This window comes from Amaranthus tricolor, chromosome 15 (assembly GCF_026212465.1).
Source record: "Amaranthus tricolor cultivar Red isolate AtriRed21 chromosome 15, ASM2621246v1, whole genome shotgun sequence".
NCBI lineage: Eukaryota > Viridiplantae > Streptophyta > Magnoliopsida > Caryophyllales > Amaranthaceae > Amaranthus > Amaranthus tricolor.
Window position 1 is genome coordinate 1539120 of NC_080061.1, and position 20082 is coordinate 1559201.

At 35.1% G+C, this 20082-nt stretch overlaps 2 protein-coding genes, 2 non-coding genes and 1 pseudogene across 6 annotated transcripts; 1 reads left to right on the forward strand and 4 right to left on the reverse strand.

The window, feature by feature from the left end:
- Nucleotides 1-1753: 1753 nt before the first annotated feature.
- On the reverse strand, nt 1754-10753 carry LOC130801560 (30S ribosomal protein S6 alpha, chloroplastic-like; annotated as a pseudogene).
- Nucleotides 4040-4111, reverse strand: TRNAT-UGU (transfer RNA threonine (anticodon UGU)). Its single transcript has one exon. It is a non-coding gene; the product is annotated as a tRNA-Thr (tRNA).
- Nucleotides 9982-10053, reverse strand: TRNAT-UGU (transfer RNA threonine (anticodon UGU)). Its single transcript has one exon. It is a non-coding gene; the product is annotated as a tRNA-Thr (tRNA).
- A 924-nt stretch (nt 10754-11677) lies between the features above and the next one.
- LOC130801400 (26S proteasome non-ATPase regulatory subunit 8 homolog A) lies at nt 11678-15423 on the forward strand. Its single transcript, XM_057665244.1, has 6 exons — nt 11678-11910; nt 13327-13405; nt 13545-13647; nt 14185-14448; nt 14587-14698; nt 14911-15423. The coding sequence occupies exons 1-6, from the start codon at nt 11806-11808 to the stop codon at nt 15049-15051; spliced, it is 804 nt and encodes a 267-aa protein (XP_057521227.1). The 5' UTR covers nt 11678-11805; the 3' UTR covers nt 15052-15423.
- Nucleotides 15424-15556: 133 nt separating this feature from the next.
- On the reverse strand, nt 15557-19881 carry LOC130801399 (uncharacterized). Of its 3 annotated transcripts, none has more exons than XM_057665242.1 (11): nt 19736-19881; nt 18980-19211; nt 18819-18890; nt 18539-18613; nt 18155-18252; nt 17256-17484; nt 17007-17087; nt 16768-16884; nt 16087-16503; nt 15953-16005; nt 15557-15851 (listed from the first exon to the last, which is right to left on the reverse strand). In XM_057665242.1, the coding sequence occupies exons 1-11, from the start codon at nt 19832-19834 to the stop codon at nt 15651-15653; spliced, it is 1674 nt and encodes a 557-aa protein (XP_057521225.1). In that variant the 5' UTR covers nt 19835-19881; the 3' UTR covers nt 15557-15650. The 3 variants fall into 3 exon arrangements, with proteins under 3 accessions (XP_057521225.1, XP_057521224.1, XP_057521226.1); XM_057665241.1 differs by having other exon boundaries at nt 15953-16011; XM_057665243.1 differs by having other exon boundaries at nt 15953-16011; nt 18980-19231; nt 19736-19867.
- Nucleotides 19882-20082: the final 201 nt, after the last annotated feature.

Genomic DNA, 20082 nt, shown 5'->3' on the forward strand with positions numbered 1-20082 from the left:
GATATTTTTATTTTTTAATTCTTTAATTTAGATATTTTTATATTTAATTAAAATCCTAGATTTTTCTAGATTATTTTAACATTGTCTCTGTCCAAAAAGCGCAAGGCAATAAGGTGGAATCTCAAGCAACTACAAATTAAATTATCATTGGTTGATTAGTTAATGGTAATATGTGCAATTACTTGATTGTTTCTACTGTAGATAGTTGGATAATATTAAGTGCATACCTTCTACTCAATTCAGATAGTCTTGTGTGAAAAAATAACACTCGCGGATATACCTTTCTTAGTGCCTACATGCTATAAAGAATAACTTATTTCACTATTATTGTGATAAATTGTTTTCTCAGATAATCTCAAAGTAAGTTTATATTTAAATTTTTTTATAAATTTGTATTAAAATGATTTTATTTAGTTCATATATAAAATGCGTTTTCATGATGAAGCAGTTTTATACAACAATTTGTGTAATTTATTATAAGGTAATTATTATAATAGACATCAAAATAAAATTTCGAGAATATTAGAGTATATACATATTTTGGAATATAATTTGTGACCTTTTGTCACATTGGTTCTAATATCGTGTTAAAAAATCAACTTAACTAAAAGTTTAAGTTGATGATTGAGACATTTGCTATTATATCAGAATACAACAATAATATTATCAAATTGTTTGTACATCAAAATAAATTAACCTACAAAAAAGCTGTCAAATTAACTTACCCATGATCCATAAGTGGGATTGAGAAGTGTTGTTTAGAAACGATAATAAGATCTTTGAACTACATCATCAGATCAGATTCTGTGCAATTTCCCTATGGATTGTTATATTATTAAAATGTTCGGTTTGTCTCATCAAATTTGTTTAAATATATTTTATCAGTAATATGAGAAATGTGTAGATAAGATGAAAAAGTAAATTAAATATCTAGATGGAAAAATGATAAAACATAATTTAGGATAAAAATAAAAATGAAACAAATTTATTACAATGACTAAAATGGAAAAATATAAGAATTTAATGAGACAAGGTATGATTCTCTTTACACGTTCTTGTTTTTTTATTGAGCTTGGGTCAGAAGTCAGAAGTGCTTGATGCTAGTTGCGGCTACTAGTAAGCAGGGAGATAAGCATCATTGAGCTGCGGAAAAACGCGAAACAATAATATACTCCATGCGCTTTCCAATCAAATGTGTGTTAGTACTTACTACAATACTTATGACTTATGACTTATGACTTAATGACTTTAAGTGGCTCTTTGAAGGACGAAATGAACAAAATATCTTAATCAACATCATCAGCACAAATGATTAGTGCTGTCCTAAACAGATTAAGGAATATATTTATATATGCTTATAAATTGTATTAGGGCTTGTCTAGGGCCCCTTTGAATATTATAATCTATGGCTTGTAATTTTTGACCATTACCTTAATCAGCATCCACCACGAAATGTATACAATGTGCATTGGATTTTGAAGTTTTAGTATTGGCAAGGGGTTTTAGGGGGTAAAGGAAAGATTTTTTTAAGATTAATTAATATTGAAGTTGGATAGCTGTAAAAATATAAGGGCAAATGAAATTTGAGTTTGTATATTAGTAGATTTAAAAAATGAAAATATGCAATTGATAAAAAGAAGGGAAAATGGCATTTTATGATCATGCCCTAATGATCAAGTCTAGTCAAGGTTGACAAGCGAGCCAAGCAAGTTATTTTGATCATCACCAATCATCATCACGACCAAATCCAAAATATTAGAATACAATGGGCCGAACATTCATTCTACATTTGTACACAGTCAATTTGGTTGTCACTTTTTGTAATATATTACATAATTCAATATCAATAGGGTTTTTATTTAAATAATCTGGGTCATAGCCTAAACAGACCCGAACCTAAATTCTCCTGCCTATCTCGCGAACTCTATAATGGATTGAGACAAGATTAGTTCAGTGCGGCGCATTGTCACATGATTCATTAAACTTCTTCCAAATCGCAAACAAGATAAGCAAATTATAGTTGATTTTGAGCTATTTTAGGGTTATTTTGAGCGAATTGCCAAAGAACTTTCATACCCCTAATAATCACAGAAATCTTCATTACTGGTGTTATCCAATCTATATCAAATCAAAGTTACCAAACACAGCTAAAACCAATTTCACAATGGGACTAATGGCTGTCATAATCAGCATGAACACCAAACACCGAACACCAAAGTCATTGCTGCACATGGATTATGCCTATAACAGGATAAGTCTTTTGGATTCGAGGCGAAGTTCTGTCATTTCAAAACTGTATCACTATTACAACAGCGAAGAACTTGTTCAGACATAATCTCCAAATAAATGATATGCTACAGAAATTTATGTGATAAACAAGGCAACAGTGCCAAAAAATTGAAGGTAGTACTAGTAAATAGGGTATAACTATCCAAACAGAATCTATTTTTTCGTCAGCTTTTTACTCTGGTAGTCTGGTGGAACCTAGAGACTATTTCTTGGGTTTGACTTCAAAATTTTCGCTTACGTATCTTGAAGCTCGATGATCTTATGACATCATCGTCTGCTTTGAGAGATCCTTCGAGCGCTGAAATGGATTCGGTTTTAGTGAAATAGGTGAAGAGGAGATAGATACCGTCCAAATAAGTGTTGGATTCTCTGGCTTTGTTCTTCTTTTTGATGCTGTAGGCCAGAGGAATTACACCTCGGTTGAAGACTTCAACGTACATTGCTCCCCCAGCAACGAGCAGCTGCGAAATCAGAGGTATATCTTTAATAACAGTTGAATCACTGCTCATAAAATGATACTATGTACATGATAAGATTGTAACAGGAGGGATGGATGGTAGATAGCTAAGTAACATCTTAATCACTATCTTGAAATCAAGTACAGCATGTAGTAAATAAACAAGTGTGGGAGAACATGTACTATATATTCTACCCAAACAGTGTCGTAGAAGAGGTAATAGAGATGGCAATCGTAGATTTGGAAAATAACCTACATGTGAACCCACATCGAAGAATTATAGAGGTTGACTTATATATATACTTGATGGGCTACTCCTACTAATACCAATTGGTTTTAGGATGGAACTTCATCGGGTTTGTGTTACAAGCCCAGTAACGAATTTATCAATCTCTTCGTTATTGCACGGGTAAGGTTGTGCACATTCAACCCCCGCCTAGGAGGCAGCATTGGGATGATGACATGTTATCAGAATAAATTTTAATATCTCCGGACATAAATCAAAGTGGCAGTTAACTGCCTAGGCTATAACCCGGATCGTTTAATTAAAAACCTTGGTGATATTGAGCTGTATAACATGTAACACAAAAAAAATGACATCCGAGTTGGTTCTCTACACGTGTGGAGTTAAATGTTCGGTCGACCCTATACTAGTACTTTGAATTCACCCCTATCCGGCCACTACTAGATACTATTCGTGTTTAGCTACGCAAGTTGTGTGCAACTTATCAGAAAACTGTAGTAGAGCAGTGTAGAAAACTATAGTAATTTCAATCCAAGATGAGTTTCCACCTATAAGTCAGTCCACTTTTCTGTATTTCTTGTGTTGAATGAATCTAGCATTTACAGTCAGCATATTAAACTCACGCGACCTATCCATCAAAGACCAACTTCTTTCTACATTGCTTTGTTCAAGAGATTTTCCTTAGAGTGCCCTAAACATATCTCTGATGATATCATAATGGGAGAGGGATTGATTTCTCCCTTTTAATCCACCACTTATTTAGCATTTGCAACCTTTTCTTTATAATGGACATAATCTTACTACTAACCAGGTAAGATTATCACCTCTGCTTTCTACAAATGAAAACAAATCTAAGTGACAATGAGCGAGATGCATTTATGTGGCTGTGTTTTCACTTCTCGTGAACCAAATACAATGCGTACGCAAACCAAGATATCACCTATGGCAAGGGCAAGCCTTCACGATGTCCTATGCACACAAATGGCAGTACCTAGGCTTTTTTCCCTAAACTCCTCCAGATGGGTTGCACAAAAATAGAATTCTAAAAATGCCCCCATGCAGGATCGAACTACAGACCTTCAGTTTACAAGACTGACGCTCTACCACTGAGCTATAGGGGCCTTGTTAATATCTAATACTCCCTCCTATTCATAGAGAATGGGACATTTGGGTTTTACACCAACACCAAGGAGGGTGGGGGACCACTTAAAGATGGGCAGAAAATTCTCTTTTTTCATAAAAGGCATTGATATTTATGTGTTATTGTGTTGTTGTAGTAAGGATAAAAGGGTAAAAAAATAACAATAATAGATTTGGAACATTTTCAGTGAATTGGTCTAATAAGAAAATATTCCATTTTCTATGAATACGAGGGAGTATAACCTTTGCAAACTGATGCTTTTCTACTGAGCATATAACAGAAACCAAGCGAGATAACTTAAACATAAAAATTCAAATATAGCAAAATTGTATTATGAAAATTTTTTCTGCTGTTCTTCTGTGGATATGTTAAAATAATGTAATCTAGAAAAATCTAGGGAGTAATGTATCAAGAAGTAAGTAAAAAAAATTCTATGATATCCTAGAACTATCTAGACTAACACCCTAAAGCTAATAGTCTAGAACTATCTACAAGTTGTAGAAAAGACTAGAAACATAATGATGGTGAAAGCACCAACATAGAAGCACTATATATATGTGTTGCATGCTCTCATTTGTAACCAAGCCACATAATACAAAAAACCTTTTTTCACAAAAGCCATCAACTTTCCTCTTTATTTTTCATACTAGCATCTTCAATATTTATTAATCAAAATCAATAATCCACTACAACTTCCGCATATTAATTCTAACATTTGGTATCAGAGCCACTAATCCAGCCTTTTTTTTCAATCATATATCATCCAAATTTCATATCAATACCAACTCCACATATATATAAATGGCCTCCCCTAACCCCAATTCAAACACAAACACAAACATATTTAATCCCCAAGTTAATTGGGTACCTATATTTAAAGAAGAGAAATTTGATCAATGGAGTACGCAAATGAAATCAATTTTCATTACCCAAGATATATGGGAAATTATTCAAGATGGTTATGAACAACCCAAAGATGCCAATGAAGAGGCTTCTTGGGATGACACTAAAAAGTGTCAATACAAGCAAAACAAAAGAAGGGATCATTATGCCCTCTCTATAATATATCGTGGAGTAGATGAGACGATCCTACCAACAATCATGACCGCTACAACTGCAAAGGAGGCATGGAGCACTTTGGAGACAAAATATCGAGGCTCGGAAAAGGTAATACTCTTCAAACTACAATCTTTATGGGGTCAATTTGATAGTATGCAAATGACCGATAATGAGTCAATTCAATCATATACCGACCGAGTCTCAAATATTGTTAACCAAATTCGATCAAATGGAGACACCATTGAAGATGTTAAAATAATTCGAAAAATATTAAGAACTTTAACCAAAAAATTTGATCATATTGTGGCTGCTATAAAAGAATCTAATAAAGATTTAAGTTCACTCACCATGACTGAATTAATGGGCTCTTTATTAGCACATGAAGAAAGAATGCGTAAATTTGAAGAGCAACCAATTGAACAAGCTTTTCAGGCTAAATTAAAATTTTCTAATAATGGAAAAAATATAAATGGCCACGGTAATAATTTTCAACCAAAAAAGGGCAATTTTAACAACCGTGGTAGAGGGAGAGGAAATCATAAAAATCAAGGGAGCCGAGATAACAACTCTTATTGCATATTATGCAAGAAAAACAATCATAATACAAGAGATTGTCGGTACAAATGCAAAAGATGTACTCGACACTCTCATTTTGAAAAAGATTGTTATTTCCGGCAAAAGGAAGAGGCTAATTTCACAGAAAATAATGATCAATTATTTTACACATGTCTGAATGCTCAAGAAGAGCAAACTGACACATGGTACATTGATAGTGGTTGCTCCAACCACATGACCGGAAATAAAAATTCATTTGCTAATCTTGATGAAAATATAAAATCACAAATAACACTTGGTGATGGGAGTAACCAAGTAGTTGCCGGAAAAGGAACAATTGTTGTTAAAACAAAAAACGGCTCCTCTAAATTCATCCCCGATGTCTTTTATGTCCCTGGGCTAGCACAAAATTTGTTAAGTGTGGGTCAGTTAGTCCAAAAAGGCTATATGGTAAAATTTGATAATAATCAATGCCACATATATGATAAGAAAAAGGGGCAATTAATCACTGCCACTAAAATGGCTCCAAATAAAATTTTTCCACTTAAAATGCAATTGGAGTTTAATACTGCCCTAAGTACAATGGTGAATGAATCCGAATTGTGGCATTTGAGATTCGGACATTTAAATTTTGACAGTTTAAAACTGTTAAAAAATAGAGAAATGGTGATTGGGCTACCACCAATCACTAATGAAATGAAAATTTGTGAGGGTTGTATTTATGGCAAAATGCATAGATCACCATTCCCAACCTCATCATGGAGGGCTAGAGCTCCATTAGAGCTTGTCCATGCTGATATATGGGGTCCTACCAGGAATCCGTCTCTTGGCGGAAAAAGATACTTTCTGTTGATTGTGGATGATTTTTCACGCATGATGTGGGTGTATTTCTTGGAGAAAAAATCAGAAGCATTATCCCACTTCATGCAATTTAAAGCCCTAACAGAAAAACAAAGTGGGCATTCAATAAAGGTTCTAAGAACCGATCGTGGGGGAGAATTCACAAGCAATGAATTCAACAAATTTTGTAAACAACACGGCATCAAAAAGGAGCTCACAGTCAGACGCACACCACAACAAAATGGTGTTGCAGAAAGGAGAAACAGGACAATTGCTGAAATGGCTCGGAGTATGATGCAAGGAAAAAATCTGCCTAAACATTTTTGGGCAGAAGCTGTCCACACAGCTATTTACATACTTAACAGGTCTCCCACAAAAGCGGTAAGAAGCATGACGCCGTATGAAGCTTGGCACAAAAGAAAGCCAAGGGTTGAGCACCTCAAAGTTTTCGGGTGCATTGCATATGCCCACGTCCCGAAGGAGAATCGGGATAAGCTAGACGGAAAAGGAGAAAAATGTATCTTCATTGGATACAGTGACGAGTCTAAAGGATATCGTCTCTATCAGCCCGAATCCAAGGAGTTGATCATCTCCAGAGATGTCATATTCGATGAAAAGGCGCAATGGCAATGGAACGAGAACGATGTTGAAGTTCCAGTAGAAGTCATTCCACCACCAAGCCCAGATGAAGGAGAAGATCCAATTCAGTCACCAACTCAATCATCAGCAAGTCCATCACCATCAACCAATCTAGGAACACCATCAAGGAGCCCAAGAAGTCCATCTACATCACAAAGCTCAAGGTTGGAGCCAAGTCACTCAAGCCCAGCTCAACAAGTTCGAAGATCACAACGAGATCGATGTCCACCAAGCTACTTGGAAGATTATCAATGCAATCACACCATCATGGCACTCTTTGCAGGAGAACCACAAAACTTTGAAGAAGCAGCTCAAGAAGAAAGATGGATCGAAGCCATGAACGAGGAGATTAAGATGATAGAAAAGAACGACACATGGGAGCTTGTTGACAAACCTCAAGACAAGGATGTGATCGGTCTCAGATGGGTTTACAAGATCAAGCACAATGAAGATGGCTCCATTCAAAAGTACAAAGCTCGTCTAGTTGCAAAAGGATACTCACAGCAACCTGGAATTGACTTCAACGAGACATATGCTCCAGTTGTCCGTATGGAGACAATCAGGTCAGTCCTAGCTCTAGCAGCCCAATTTAAATTGCAAGTTTATCAATTAGATGTCAAATCAGCATTTCTCAATGGGGAGCTAGAAGAAGAGGTATATGTCGAACAACCTCAAGGATATATAATCAAAGGAAAAGAAGATAAGGTGTATCGCCTTCGAAAAGCCCTCTATGGGCTCAAGCAAGCCCCTCGGGCCTGGAACAGCAAAATCGATGGATATCTTCTCCAAAATGGCTTTGTAAAAAGCCCAAATGAGCCATCACTCTATATCAAGACCCAAGGGCCAAAGTTTCTCATCTTATGCCTATACGTAGATGATCTAATCTACACAGGCACCGATCTGAGGATGATAGAAGACTTCAAAAAGAAAATGATGTCAGAATACGAAATGACAGACCTCGGAGCTATGAAGTACTTCCTTGGCATGCAAGTCAAGCAAAGTCCAGGTAAAATATTTCTCTCACAAGAAAAATATGTCGAGGATATGCTCAAAAAATTCAACATGAGCGATTGTAAGCCAATGGCTACACCAATGGCTACAAATGAGAAGCTCTCAAAGAATGATGGAAAAGAAAAGGTGGATGCATCAATCTACCGAAGTTTAGTCGGATCTCTCATATATCTTACAAATACAAGACCAGACATCGTTCATGCAGTCAGCATCATCTCAAGGTTTATGAGTGAGCCAAGCAAAGCTCACTTAGCAGCAGCCAAGAGGATACTCAGGTATATCAAAGGAACAAAAAGCTATGGGATAATGTACGAGTCCGAAGCAGACTACAAGCTCATAGGCTACACGGATAGTGACTGGGCAGGAAGCATCGACGATCGAAGAAGTACAAGTGGATACGTGTTCCAGCTAGGGTCCAAGTCTATCTCATGGTCATCAAAGAAACAAGCTACGGTAGCACTATCATCATCAGAAGCAGAATACGTATCAGCGACAAGCGCGGCATGTGAAGCAGTATGGCTAAGAAGAATCCTAAAAGATCTACAACAAAAGACAGAAGATGCAACTACCATCTATTGTGACAATATGTCAGCAATAGCCATGACAAAGAATCCAGTCTTCCATAGTCGCACAAAGCATATTGAGATACGACACCACTTCATTCGTGAATTGGTCGAGAAACAAGAGATCAAGCTAAAATTCTGCAAGACAGAGGAGCAACTCGCAGACATATTTACCAAGGCACTTCCAACAGAAAAGTTCATCAAATTCAGAAGACAGCTAGGAGTCCAAGATTTTTCAGATTAAGGGGGAGTGTTAAATAATGTAATCTAGAAAAATCTAGGGAGTAATGTATCAAGAAGTAAGTAAAAAAAATTCTATGATATCCTAGAACTATCTAGACTAACACCCTAAAGCTAATAGTCTAGAACTATCTACAAGTTGTAGAAAAGACTAGAAACATAATGATGGTGAAAGCACCAACATAGAAGCACTATATATATGTGTTGCATGCTCTCATTTGTAACCAAGCCACATAATACAAAAAACCTTTTTTCACAAAAGCCATCAACTCTCCTCTTTATTTTTTATACTAGCATCTTCAATATTTATTAATCAAAATCAATAATCCACTACAACTTCTGCATATTAATTCTAACAGTAGCAAAATTAAGTTCACCCAAATCGTTTGCCAGATGATATCTATTGTTTTCTTTGGATGTTACAATGCGCTTCCAATGCACTTCCTTTTGAATCTTTGATCACATTATTAATTAAAACTTAGTCTCTACTCCACAATTGTAACTCGATTCTCAATAATCCATTACAAGTCATCAGACACGGTTAAGATTTGAAAAGTCCAACGGGCCCCTAGCTAGTAATTTTCCATTATAGGCCGTAACTAATAACTATTAAAACGTTGTTTTTTAATTTTTTGAATGAGATCAAGGCACAGGCCTCTTTTGACCCTTATAGACTTTAAAGTTAACTAAAAAAGATGGTTTGCACTTATTGGTTTTTCGAACAAAAATAATTCTATCAACTTCTTAAAATCTTCACAATAGCATTGAATCCCAATCGTATTTGAATGCACTTTAGACATACCATATAGAGTATGGAATTTCGTTCATGTTCAATCAATTCAATATAACAATAATTTCACGCATGCAATGCCGATACACCAAGTATAAAAAGCTCTCATTTCCAACAATGGAAGAACAAAACAACGCATTAAAAATGTAAAAATGCCCTCATGCAGGATCGAACTACAGACCTTCAGTTTACAAGACTGACGCTCTACCACTGAGCTATAAGGGCTTCATTAATGTCTTAATTCATTTCAATTATTAAGACAAACGTATAATTATACTTCACCCCACAAAAACCTAAAAAACCTAAACCTAAGCAGACCATCTTTAAAGGCCAAAGCTCCCAACCATTTGCAAATTGGTACACTTTAAAAATTACCATGATGATACAAATTTCAGACTCAGGGAATACTCGACAATATTTATAAAAATAAATAATTAATTCATCAACTGTATATACAAATAAACATAAAAGGGTATAAATTAAAGTAAAATAAAATTACCTCTTCGTATTTCTGGGTAAGAGAGAGACGCTCATTTTTAGTCATATCGGGTCTAAGAACAGCCATTGTTTCATACTGTCGGAGCCCCGGTGGGCATTGTGGCTCCGGTTTCTCTTCAGAAATCGCTAAACTAGCAGGTGGAGTTGATGGCGGGTCTTCATCCAAACCCTGAAACCCACCTTCAAACAATGAGCCCGAGAAGTCCAAAGCTAAGGCCTTTACTGGCGGGCCGCAATTGGGCTGTTGATGGTGACGGTGAGAGGGTTCGGGCTTGGGTTGGAAGGTTTTGATTGTTTGGGGTGAAATTGATGGTGAATGGAGTTGAAAGTTTGGGGAATGAGTGAAGGGAAGTGGGTAAAGAAGAAGTGAGAGAAAATGCTACCATTGTTTTGGCCTATGTTTATTGCTTTGCCAACTATGGTTCGATATTGTGGATGTAGATAAGGAATAATTTCATTTATTAGTTCATTTTAGGGGGTTTAAGCCTTTCAGGAAATGGAGAAAAAATAACTAAATTATTGTAATCAATTTTTATTTATTTTATTAAAATGAGTTTGGCTTTTTAATAGATTCTTGGTTAGTTAATATTTTTTGGGTAAAGATTAGCTTTTAACTTATTGATTAGTTAAATTAATAATTTTTTAATAGATTTTTGGTTAGTTAATCTTTTTAATATAAATTGTGTTGTTACTTTGTTCTATTTTATTTCGTATTATTTAAATTAATAAAGCCAAAGGTTTAAAGATTTGGATTTTGGCCGAGAGTTATTTGAACTTTCATGTTTGTGATTTGAGTAAATAAATTATGCACTTATGATTTTGGGCTCTTACATTATAGTTTACAGGTCTATTAATCTTGTGTTGACCTAACAATTTGCTCCAACAAACTAATAAAAGATTTAGCGAAAAAATAACAATTTTAATTATGGCGTATTATTTTATATTTTGATAATAATTACAAGCTAAAATCTTTACAATATGATCTCAATTAAGTAGGATTAGTAACACTGAATACATAAGTGCAATACATCCACTCCCATATGCATATTCGCCTACCAACTTCATGGTCACCATCAATCCACCATTCCATCAAATTAAATTTTCATATTAACGTCGTCTACCAACATAGATATATATACAAACAATCTCCGTCCAATATCTTATTGAATATATTCATTACTATTGTATATTTGTACCCGTCATTTTCACCCATACACTTATTATATTATCAAAATATAATCAAAACTTTATAATTGATTATCATTAACTAAATTTATATCCATAGTGTGAAAAAGGTACACATATTTTACCGACATAGTATAATCACATTATATACGACGTTATAAAAACCAATGTTCTAAACTTGAAAGTTAAACCTCTCAAGGGACTCGTATCTGGCTTACACAGTAAGTAAAGTTCTCCAAGCAAATATCGAAGCATTTGGAAGACTTCGAACTCAACAAAAGCAGCGAAGAAGTCATGGATCCAAAGAGAAGAGAGCTTAACCAGACATTTGAACGCTTCAAAGCCGCTGTTGTCCGCAATGATTTCGACACTTCCACTCGTCTTCTCTCTCAACTCAAGGTATTACTTCTATCGTCTTTGTAAACCCTAATTTTGTTCTTTTTTTTTTAATTATTTTGTTAGATTATAATTACTCGGCTTTTCTGATTGACTAGATTTAGTCATCGCACTTGGATCATTAGGTTTTCTTTTGGTTATTGTGATATAAGAGATATGAGATTTGATTTGTGGTGATTTTGCTGGAAAATGTACCTAATTGCGTAATTAGGTTAAAATCTTTGTATTCGGCCATCTATTACACCGATTTGTTATTATTAGGAGATTTTCATCGGCTTGAAATAATCGATATGCAATGCTGGTTAGAATTTTATGGAGCGTTAAGGATCTGATTTGAGGCATTCTGCTGGAAATTGTACCTAGTTGCGTTATTAGGTTCGGATCTTTGAATTGAACTGTCTATTAAGCTATTCTTAATTAATTGGAGACTTTCATCGGCTTGAACTAATCTATAGTCATTGATGGCTAGAACTGTATGGTGTGTGTGGTTTGGCAGAACATGTTTTCTTTCGAAAACAGGTTTCCATGAAAATTATTTTTTAATAGAAAATGCTAATTAATATTCTTTTGTTTGATTTGATGGAGAAGTCACAAGAAAAATAGAAGATTTAGGGATGAAAGAGTGTAGGAAATTTGGTTTTCTTCTATAGTTAGGAAAATGTGTGCAAAGTGATGAAAAACTAATTCCACAGAAATTAGAAAAAGGTGTTTTCCACGAAAATGTTCTTCATACCAGACTCTCCCTTAAGGTGTCTTAACTTTGGATCCCTAGTAGTTATTTTGGGGGGTTGTGGTGTTGTAATGCGTTTATTGGGTTTAGCTAGGTTGCGAACTGGTGGAGTTCATCTCGAGATTTTGAAGTGCTTATTGTGAGTTTGTGACTCAAGAAGCTCATGAACAAGGTGCAATACTTTATCCATAGTATACTTGGTATTGTGAATATTAAAAACTTGTAATGAGAGTAAAAGTGAACAATGATCCTCTCTAAATAGGTAAAACCTTAATTAAATTTTTTTTTACAATATAAAGCTCTGGAATCTGCTTGAGTTTGATCATAAATGTAACAGCCAAGCTGTGCAACCTCATTTTGGGGTTCTGATTAAATAATACCCTGAGGTGGAGGGCAGTTTCAAGTTATCAACCTTAATGAATGAAAATTGCTGCAAGATTGCTTTTGTTGTGTTGGGTTTTCAATACATTTATTCTGGAACAATATGGCATGCTCCATCAAGCTGAAAGAGAGGTTAATTTATGTAAGGGTATAAAAATAGTATACAGTGATGGAGTTCTTGAAGTATGAATAGTTGGTTCTTTTGACTGATTGTGGTACTTTTGTTCACCATGTGACATATTAACTTGATTGATGTACTCAATTAGTTATGTGTATTATCGTTGGTTGATTTTGCTTATATGTTTCAGGTATCGCTGATAGAGTTCAGGAGCCTTCCACCATTGCTTGAAGCTACACCAGATGCTGTTAATGAATTGACCTTAGCAAGTAACTTTGCTGAACTTTGTTCATCTTTTATCGTGATATTGTTTTAAGTATAGTTTTTCATATTTTTTCATGCCTTAATTTATAAGCATTTTTGCATTTATTTATTGTTGCTATTTTCCTTGATTGTCTGATATGCCAGGGGATGTCTTTGAGCAAGCTGTTTTTCTAAGTGTCAAAATGGAGGATCAGGAAGCATTTGAAAGAGACTTTTACCAACTAAAACCTTATTACACTGATGCTAGGTAAATCCTCGTGCCTTCAAGACAAATCTTCCTTATATGTTAGTGTGGTGTACATTTCAGCGAGGAAGTAAAACCACAAGTGTTTTGTGTGTATTGAGGATTATTGCTTTAGTTTGGAAGGCACGTTTAGCCTTCCTGTTTTAACTCCCTAATCTTCCATAAGCAAACATCCACTTTTACACAGTTTTATGTCTACGCATATAAATGTGTATATTATTTAAAATTCTGGATTTACGCCAAATTAATTTGAGGCTCTTAAGACATGGGCTAGCTTATCCACTATATACGTTGCATCCACGACATTTGGTTAGGTCAACAACTCGTGAAAGTCTGCAAATCTCACTTGGACTTGTTATCCATACAATAGAATGTATAGAAGTCACAGTGTAAAAACAAGGCCACATCTCATTGAATCAGCCACGTTGTAAAAGTTTTTAAAACAAACAAACTAATATTTCGTGTTGTTACGTTGTAACTGCATCATGACATGTTATCCATACAATAGCATTTGGTTCTGACATGTTATTGCTGAAACAGGGATCGTATTCCACAATCTCCTCATGAATACCCAATCTTAGGCTTGAACCTGTTGAGGCTGCTTGTCCAAAATAGAATAGCAGAGTTTCACACCGAGTTGGAGTTGCTTTCATCAACTGCCCTGGAGAATGCTTGCATTAAGCATGCCGTAGAGCTGGAACAGTCTTTTATGGAAGGAGCATACAACCGTGTTTTGAGTGCTAAACTGTCTGTACCTCATGAAACCTACGTGCACTTTATGGATTTGTTGGCTAAAACTGTGAGGTAAATCCTTTGGGTAGAATTTGTGTGTGATACTGTAATTTGCTCGTTTGACTTATTTATATACTCTTACTAACTCCTGTTACTATTTAATGCCATTGCTTTTGTTATTGCTGTTTAAATGCTCTCTGTATATTGCAGAGACGAAATTGCGGGGTGTAGTGAGAAGGCATATGATTCTCTTTCACTAAATGATGCACGTCAATTGTTGCTTTTCCCATCGGACAATGATTTGCTGGAGTACATCAAGGAGGTAAGCATACCCATGAAAATGACTCAAATCCATTAAATTTAATTTCAATCAGCAAAATTTATTTTCACAATGACCTTGGGTGTAATTCTGACTAATACAATTAATCTAAGAACCTTGTCCGTGTTATGACATCTTTCTTTTGAAGTATTCCTATTTTGCTCCTGCATAATTTGTTAGCTTCTGAACATCAACTCAATTCGTGTGATTTTTAGGAGCATCCTGATTGGGAGATCAAAGATGGATGTGTGATTTTTCAGAAGTCTAAAGATTCTGCACCATGCAAGGAGATTCCATCTTTGTTGCTCATCAACCAAACTCTCAGTTATGCTAGAGAACTCGAAAGGATTGTGTAGTGAAGTAGCTCGAAACAAAGATGATTCTTCGTTCATGCAAGTTAAATGCATCATCCAATTGTAATTGGGACAAATTGAGCTTCAAAAGGTGCATATGCACAGAACACTTTCGTGATAGTTTTGTATTTGGATTTTAGCATTACATTTCAAGATCATTTCTCCCAGTCACTGACCTTCCAGTTAATTTAGCTTTGAATCATTTGATTGTCCGTGTTATCAATGTCTTTGCCGTCTCAAAAGTGTTATAGGTCTCTTTTAAGTTCACTTGATTTGTTGCTCTATAATTTATCAACTGGATGGATAAAAGGATCAACTAGTGTTTCAGTGTTTGCATTTTTTGTGCTGTAGTGCTGCCATGTCTTTTTGTGCCAACTACTATTGTAATGCTCCTAGATTAGTACAGCTCTCTCTTGGAATGAATAAAAATGCAAAGGGAACCTATGTATGTATCTGATGGGTTGAACCCATTTTCTACATATTTTTAAGACTTTACATCTGACATTCAACGGTAAGGATGACAAAAGCCAATAGCTATGCTACTCAAAACTGCTGTTGACGGCAAGGCATGGAAAAGCGATAAAAATGTCAGCGAACGGACATTAGATTCCCAAGTCAAAACTGGGGCAGATGAAAGATATATCGGACTTCTGACTCTTCACGGACATCTTGGACTTTTTGATGCCTACATCATCGCCAAACCATTCCTGAAGCACTGGGATCAATTTTGGATTACCCATTTTTAAAGTGGAAGCTGTTTTCCCAACATTTTCCGCATTTGTCTCTGGCAGTTTCGTAGAGAACTGCATAGAATTAAATTTAAGTTCACAATCTAATCAAATTATACATTTAAACTAGAAATTTCTAACATATTCCAAATACGAAGACAATGGTACCCTCAAACCTGATGGTGAGTTATGTCTTCCCTTCTTACAGATGAATGACTGTCTTTAAAGTCTGCTCCTGTAGATGTTTAGTCAGGTTAATTGTCCATATCTTGAAAATTGATGTATTTTAAAGTAATACGCAAGCACTTACCTTTGGAAGAGTCAAGGATAACTGATTTCTCAAGCCCTACACTATATCCAAATGTATTTTGGCTCTTGCTAGGAGATTCAAGTGCATTGGGTTTGATAGTCTCAGCTGTTTGTGTAAAGACGGGTATTTCTGCAGTATCAATGTTCTTTGCATAAAGATAGGGTGCTGATGAATCAATATCAATGGGTCCAGACTGAATAACATTGTCTTCATAGCAGGTGCTAGCTTGTACTGTATCAGCAGTCATTGTAGACGTAATGGTATGCTTCCCTGCTGCCCTGATCTCTTGACAGCAATCAATTTGAAGTGAACCGTCTATGTTGTGTTTCGAAAGGCACTGTTCAACTGGAGAATCTTTGACAACGTTATTGGTGTCTCTAGCTGCAGATTTTTTCAAGATTGATAATATTTGATTGGCTGCAGAAAAAATGAGCATGATACTGTTCAGCGATATATTCCCCATTTTAGACAACATTCCATTATTCAATGCCATTAAGGGCCAGTGTGGCACCAACCAAGGCTTCCAAATAGGCATGGTTCAGTAAAATGGATATGCAATACTTATTAAAGATATCTTGCTTTGAATCGATTTTAGCATCACATCACATTATTCCAAAAACTTCAAAACCAGGAAGAATTTAAGCCAGACCGAAAGTTTCCAGAAAGGCAAAGCTTACAAACCATTACGTAAAGGCATGTCTTTTGTAATGTTCTCCTTTTGTTTGATCTTATCTAATCCAGAGCTTCTCACACTATTGTAAACACGTTTGCTGGAAATCACATTACCCCGAGATTGTCCTGCATAGAGTGATGACAAAATTGAGCTCATAAACAAGTATATTTGTATAGCAAGTTAACAAGGACTTGCATCCAGGAAAAAGTTGATTGTTAAATAACAATTCTTTTCAAAATCAACATACCTATCACAATGGAATTCCCAGAACCTAGGTCATCCTTTTGTGTAGATCCTTTGCTTTGTTTTGCATGGGAAACTGAATTATCTGTTATCAGAAGAGAACCTCATTCAGCCAATTTTTATGGCATACTCAAAAGGAATTTAATACCACTACAGCCTGAAGCTTTAGTCTCAGCTATATTCTCCTTTAGGTTAATGATCCCAAATAATTGGGTGTTTAATGAATCTTTTGGCAAGTGTGAAGTGCAGATACCACTAAACAGCTTTTTCCATTGACGACCAGCAAGTGTGTCTGATTTCTCTGTAGCATTGTGATTTCTTCTTTGTATCTTCACATCTGCATCATCTTCATTGGCTCCTGTAGGATCTCCAATATCAACCAAATAAGCATCAAATGTCAATGATTCACCCGAACTGACAACTTCATCCTTCTTCAGAAATCTCTTATCTATTTGATTTTTTCCAGAGTCAAACAAAATAACCTGAAGGAGATAAAAATGAGTCCATGTACTCTATGTAACAACAGATTAGGCCTAAATAGTTTAAAGTTTAGTATATCAGAATTCCATGTATCCCATGTAAAACTAACTCTACTCTGTCAGTAAGGTCATACAGAATATAAATTCTTCACATCAGGAGGAGGATAAATAACATTTCCAATAAATTCGTCCTCGGCAGAAGGATTAAGTTTCTTAGACAGAATAAAAATAGAAAATGTCTCTAATCTCTATACAATTATACATTGTAGTGCATTGAGAAATACTGTCTTTGTTTTAAACTTTTAATCTGATTTTACGCTGAGGCACTTCACTTTTCCACGTAAAATTACATCAGATGGCTACATGGTATTAGATAGGTAGTCAGTGAAAAGGGTGCATGCAATTTGAACTACACGACCTAGTCACAAATTGGTGGTGTTGAGACTTTCACAACTTAGTTCAATAAGCCAATACTTGCATAACAACCAGCATTCTCTGAAAATAAGGGAAAGTTTTGCCTAATGGAGAGTGGAAGTGAGTTCTTCAAACCAGAATTCTTTACCACGTCATAATCATCAACAAATATTCTACAGATACATTTCCATTAGATCAATTTCATCTCAAGTACTTTAAATCACTTGTGAGTATGTGTTTATAAACCATTAGAACCAACCTGCCTTCCCTCGGAGCCACAAATGATCATTCTTATGAACCCATCATGATACTTCTTGGCCTTTTGTGTGATGTGTGTTGTATACAGTGCCTCCCATTCTACAATACGAAACAGATTTTTAGTAGAATAGAGAAAAGTATAAGCTGCAGAGCAATGTGCATAATCCCACTTCACATTTAGCTTAGCTATTATTGGGGAAATCCAAGATTGCTGAAAGCGCATGTGCGATATGTTAAATTTGATGTATTAGCAAAACTTAAAAAAATTAAGACTAAATATTCGGAAACGCTTTGAAATCTATAAGTTCAGTTAATCAATTTACAAACAAAAAATGATATCAAAATCATAATTTACTAGAGGCTAGCGGCCTTATTTTCAACCAACCTTTAAAAGAAGAGGTTGCAGGACTAGTTGGACTATGATGTGCACCATACTTGATCTCTTGATTTTTCTTGAACTCTGCAGTTAGAAGACATGAACAAGCCAAGTACTCAAACCTCTGGGCGTTATTGTTAGAATACATCGTTATTCTTTACTCTCCCTAAAAAGTTCCATAATCCCCAGAGATGAGCACAAAAAACACCCAGTTTACACAACTATGAGTACATACAGGCAAAATTAACAAGATATCAAGCTTAACACGGATCAGGAAGGCAACAAAAACCTTTGATAATCTTCTGAGATGGACTTAAGCAATTAAATGAAGGCTTTCTTCCTGCTGTATTAAGCTTCCGATCTTGAAAAACAAAAGGGAGTGAAGATCATTTAACACTAATAAAATTCAAAAACAAATCAAACGAATCAATTAGTATAAGATCCCCTTACTAGTGAAAGTATGCCTTAACTTTTCATCTTCTCGAACTGGCATTTTCTTGTCAGACTTATTATCGTGCTCAGATATAGGATTCAAATTAGAAAAAGCTGTACAGTTACTATCAGGATCACCAATATCAACTAGAAATGAAGCAAATGTCAATGATTCGCCAGATCGCACTACTTCATCTCTTGTCAAGAACTTGCTGTCCAATAACTGCTCACATTCATCATACAACGCCACCTATTATCCAAGCAATCAATCTGATTATCCAAAAAAATATTTTCATTCCAAAAACATTCGATTCTGGAAAGTAAAAGCAAACAAGAACTAAATTAACTTATGTAAGTCCATAACTTAAAAAGCTGAAATTGAACAATTCAGAGATATACTTTTGTCAACTATTATCACAATCAATAAACTGAACAACGAATCTAACTCTCAATAAACTTGAAATTACAGGAATTCTACTCCAATTTCACATGTAATTAAGTTCAATTCCGCAAAATTGTTCAGAAATACCTAAATTGATTCAATTTTGACAAAATTTGTTATAATTAGGGAAAAGTAGTCAAATCGATTACTTCGATTTCGTGTACATAAACGCAATAGGTCTTCGCCATTTCACAAATAAAATATAGTCAAATCCAAATAATTCAGATTTCTAGCAAATTGATATGCATTTCCATTATGAAATCAAAACTATTCTCCTAAACACAATAAATATGAATCGATTAATATGAAGAAAAAAGAGGAAGAGAAAAAACCTTGTTGTTCAAGAGATGAAGTATGCCATCTTGATAAACCTTTCTCTTCTGCTTCAAATGTTTTGTATAAGTTACCAACCATTTCTTCACATCTCCCATTCTCTCTCCTCGTTTTCTCTAGACAGTAGAGATGAAGAAAACATCAGTGGCGGGAGACTTTAAAGTTGAAACGCAGAAAAAAAAGAGTATATATATATGCTTTCTATTTACTGTAACAGAACGCGAAAATTTGGGCTTTTGTGACAGATGATTTTTTGGCTAGACTTGTGTTTTAGAGAAAAAGCCCATAGCTTGATCCTTTGTTTTATCATAAATTCTTAAATTAGAGGATTTTATTGTGAGATTAT

Excerpts from the sequence above, each read along its gene's own strand:
- LOC130801400 (XM_057665244.1), top strand. The coding sequence starts at position 11,806 with ATGGATCCAAAGAGAAGAGAGCTTAACCAGACATTTGAACGCTTCAAA. Across the intron at positions 13,648-14,184 it reads CCTTATTACACTGATGCTAG|GGATCGTATTCCACAATCTC; the intron begins GTAAATCCTCGT and ends TTGCTGAAACAG. Across the intron at positions 14,449-14,586 it reads TTGTTGGCTAAAACTGTGAG|AGACGAAATTGCGGGGTGTA; the intron begins GTAAATCCTTTG and ends TGTATATTGCAG.
- LOC130801399 (XM_057665241.1), bottom strand. The coding sequence starts at position 19,834 with ATGGGAGATGTGAAGAAATGGTTGGTAACTTATACAAAACATTTGAAG. Across the intron at positions 16,885-17,006 it reads TGGGAATTCCATTGTGATAG|GACAATCTCGGGGTAATGTG; the intron begins GTATGTTGATTT and ends CACTCTATGCAG. Across the intron at positions 15,852-15,952 it reads AAGACATAACTCACCATCAG|TTCTCTACGAAACTGCCAGA; the intron begins GTTTGAGGGTAC and ends AATTCTATGCAG.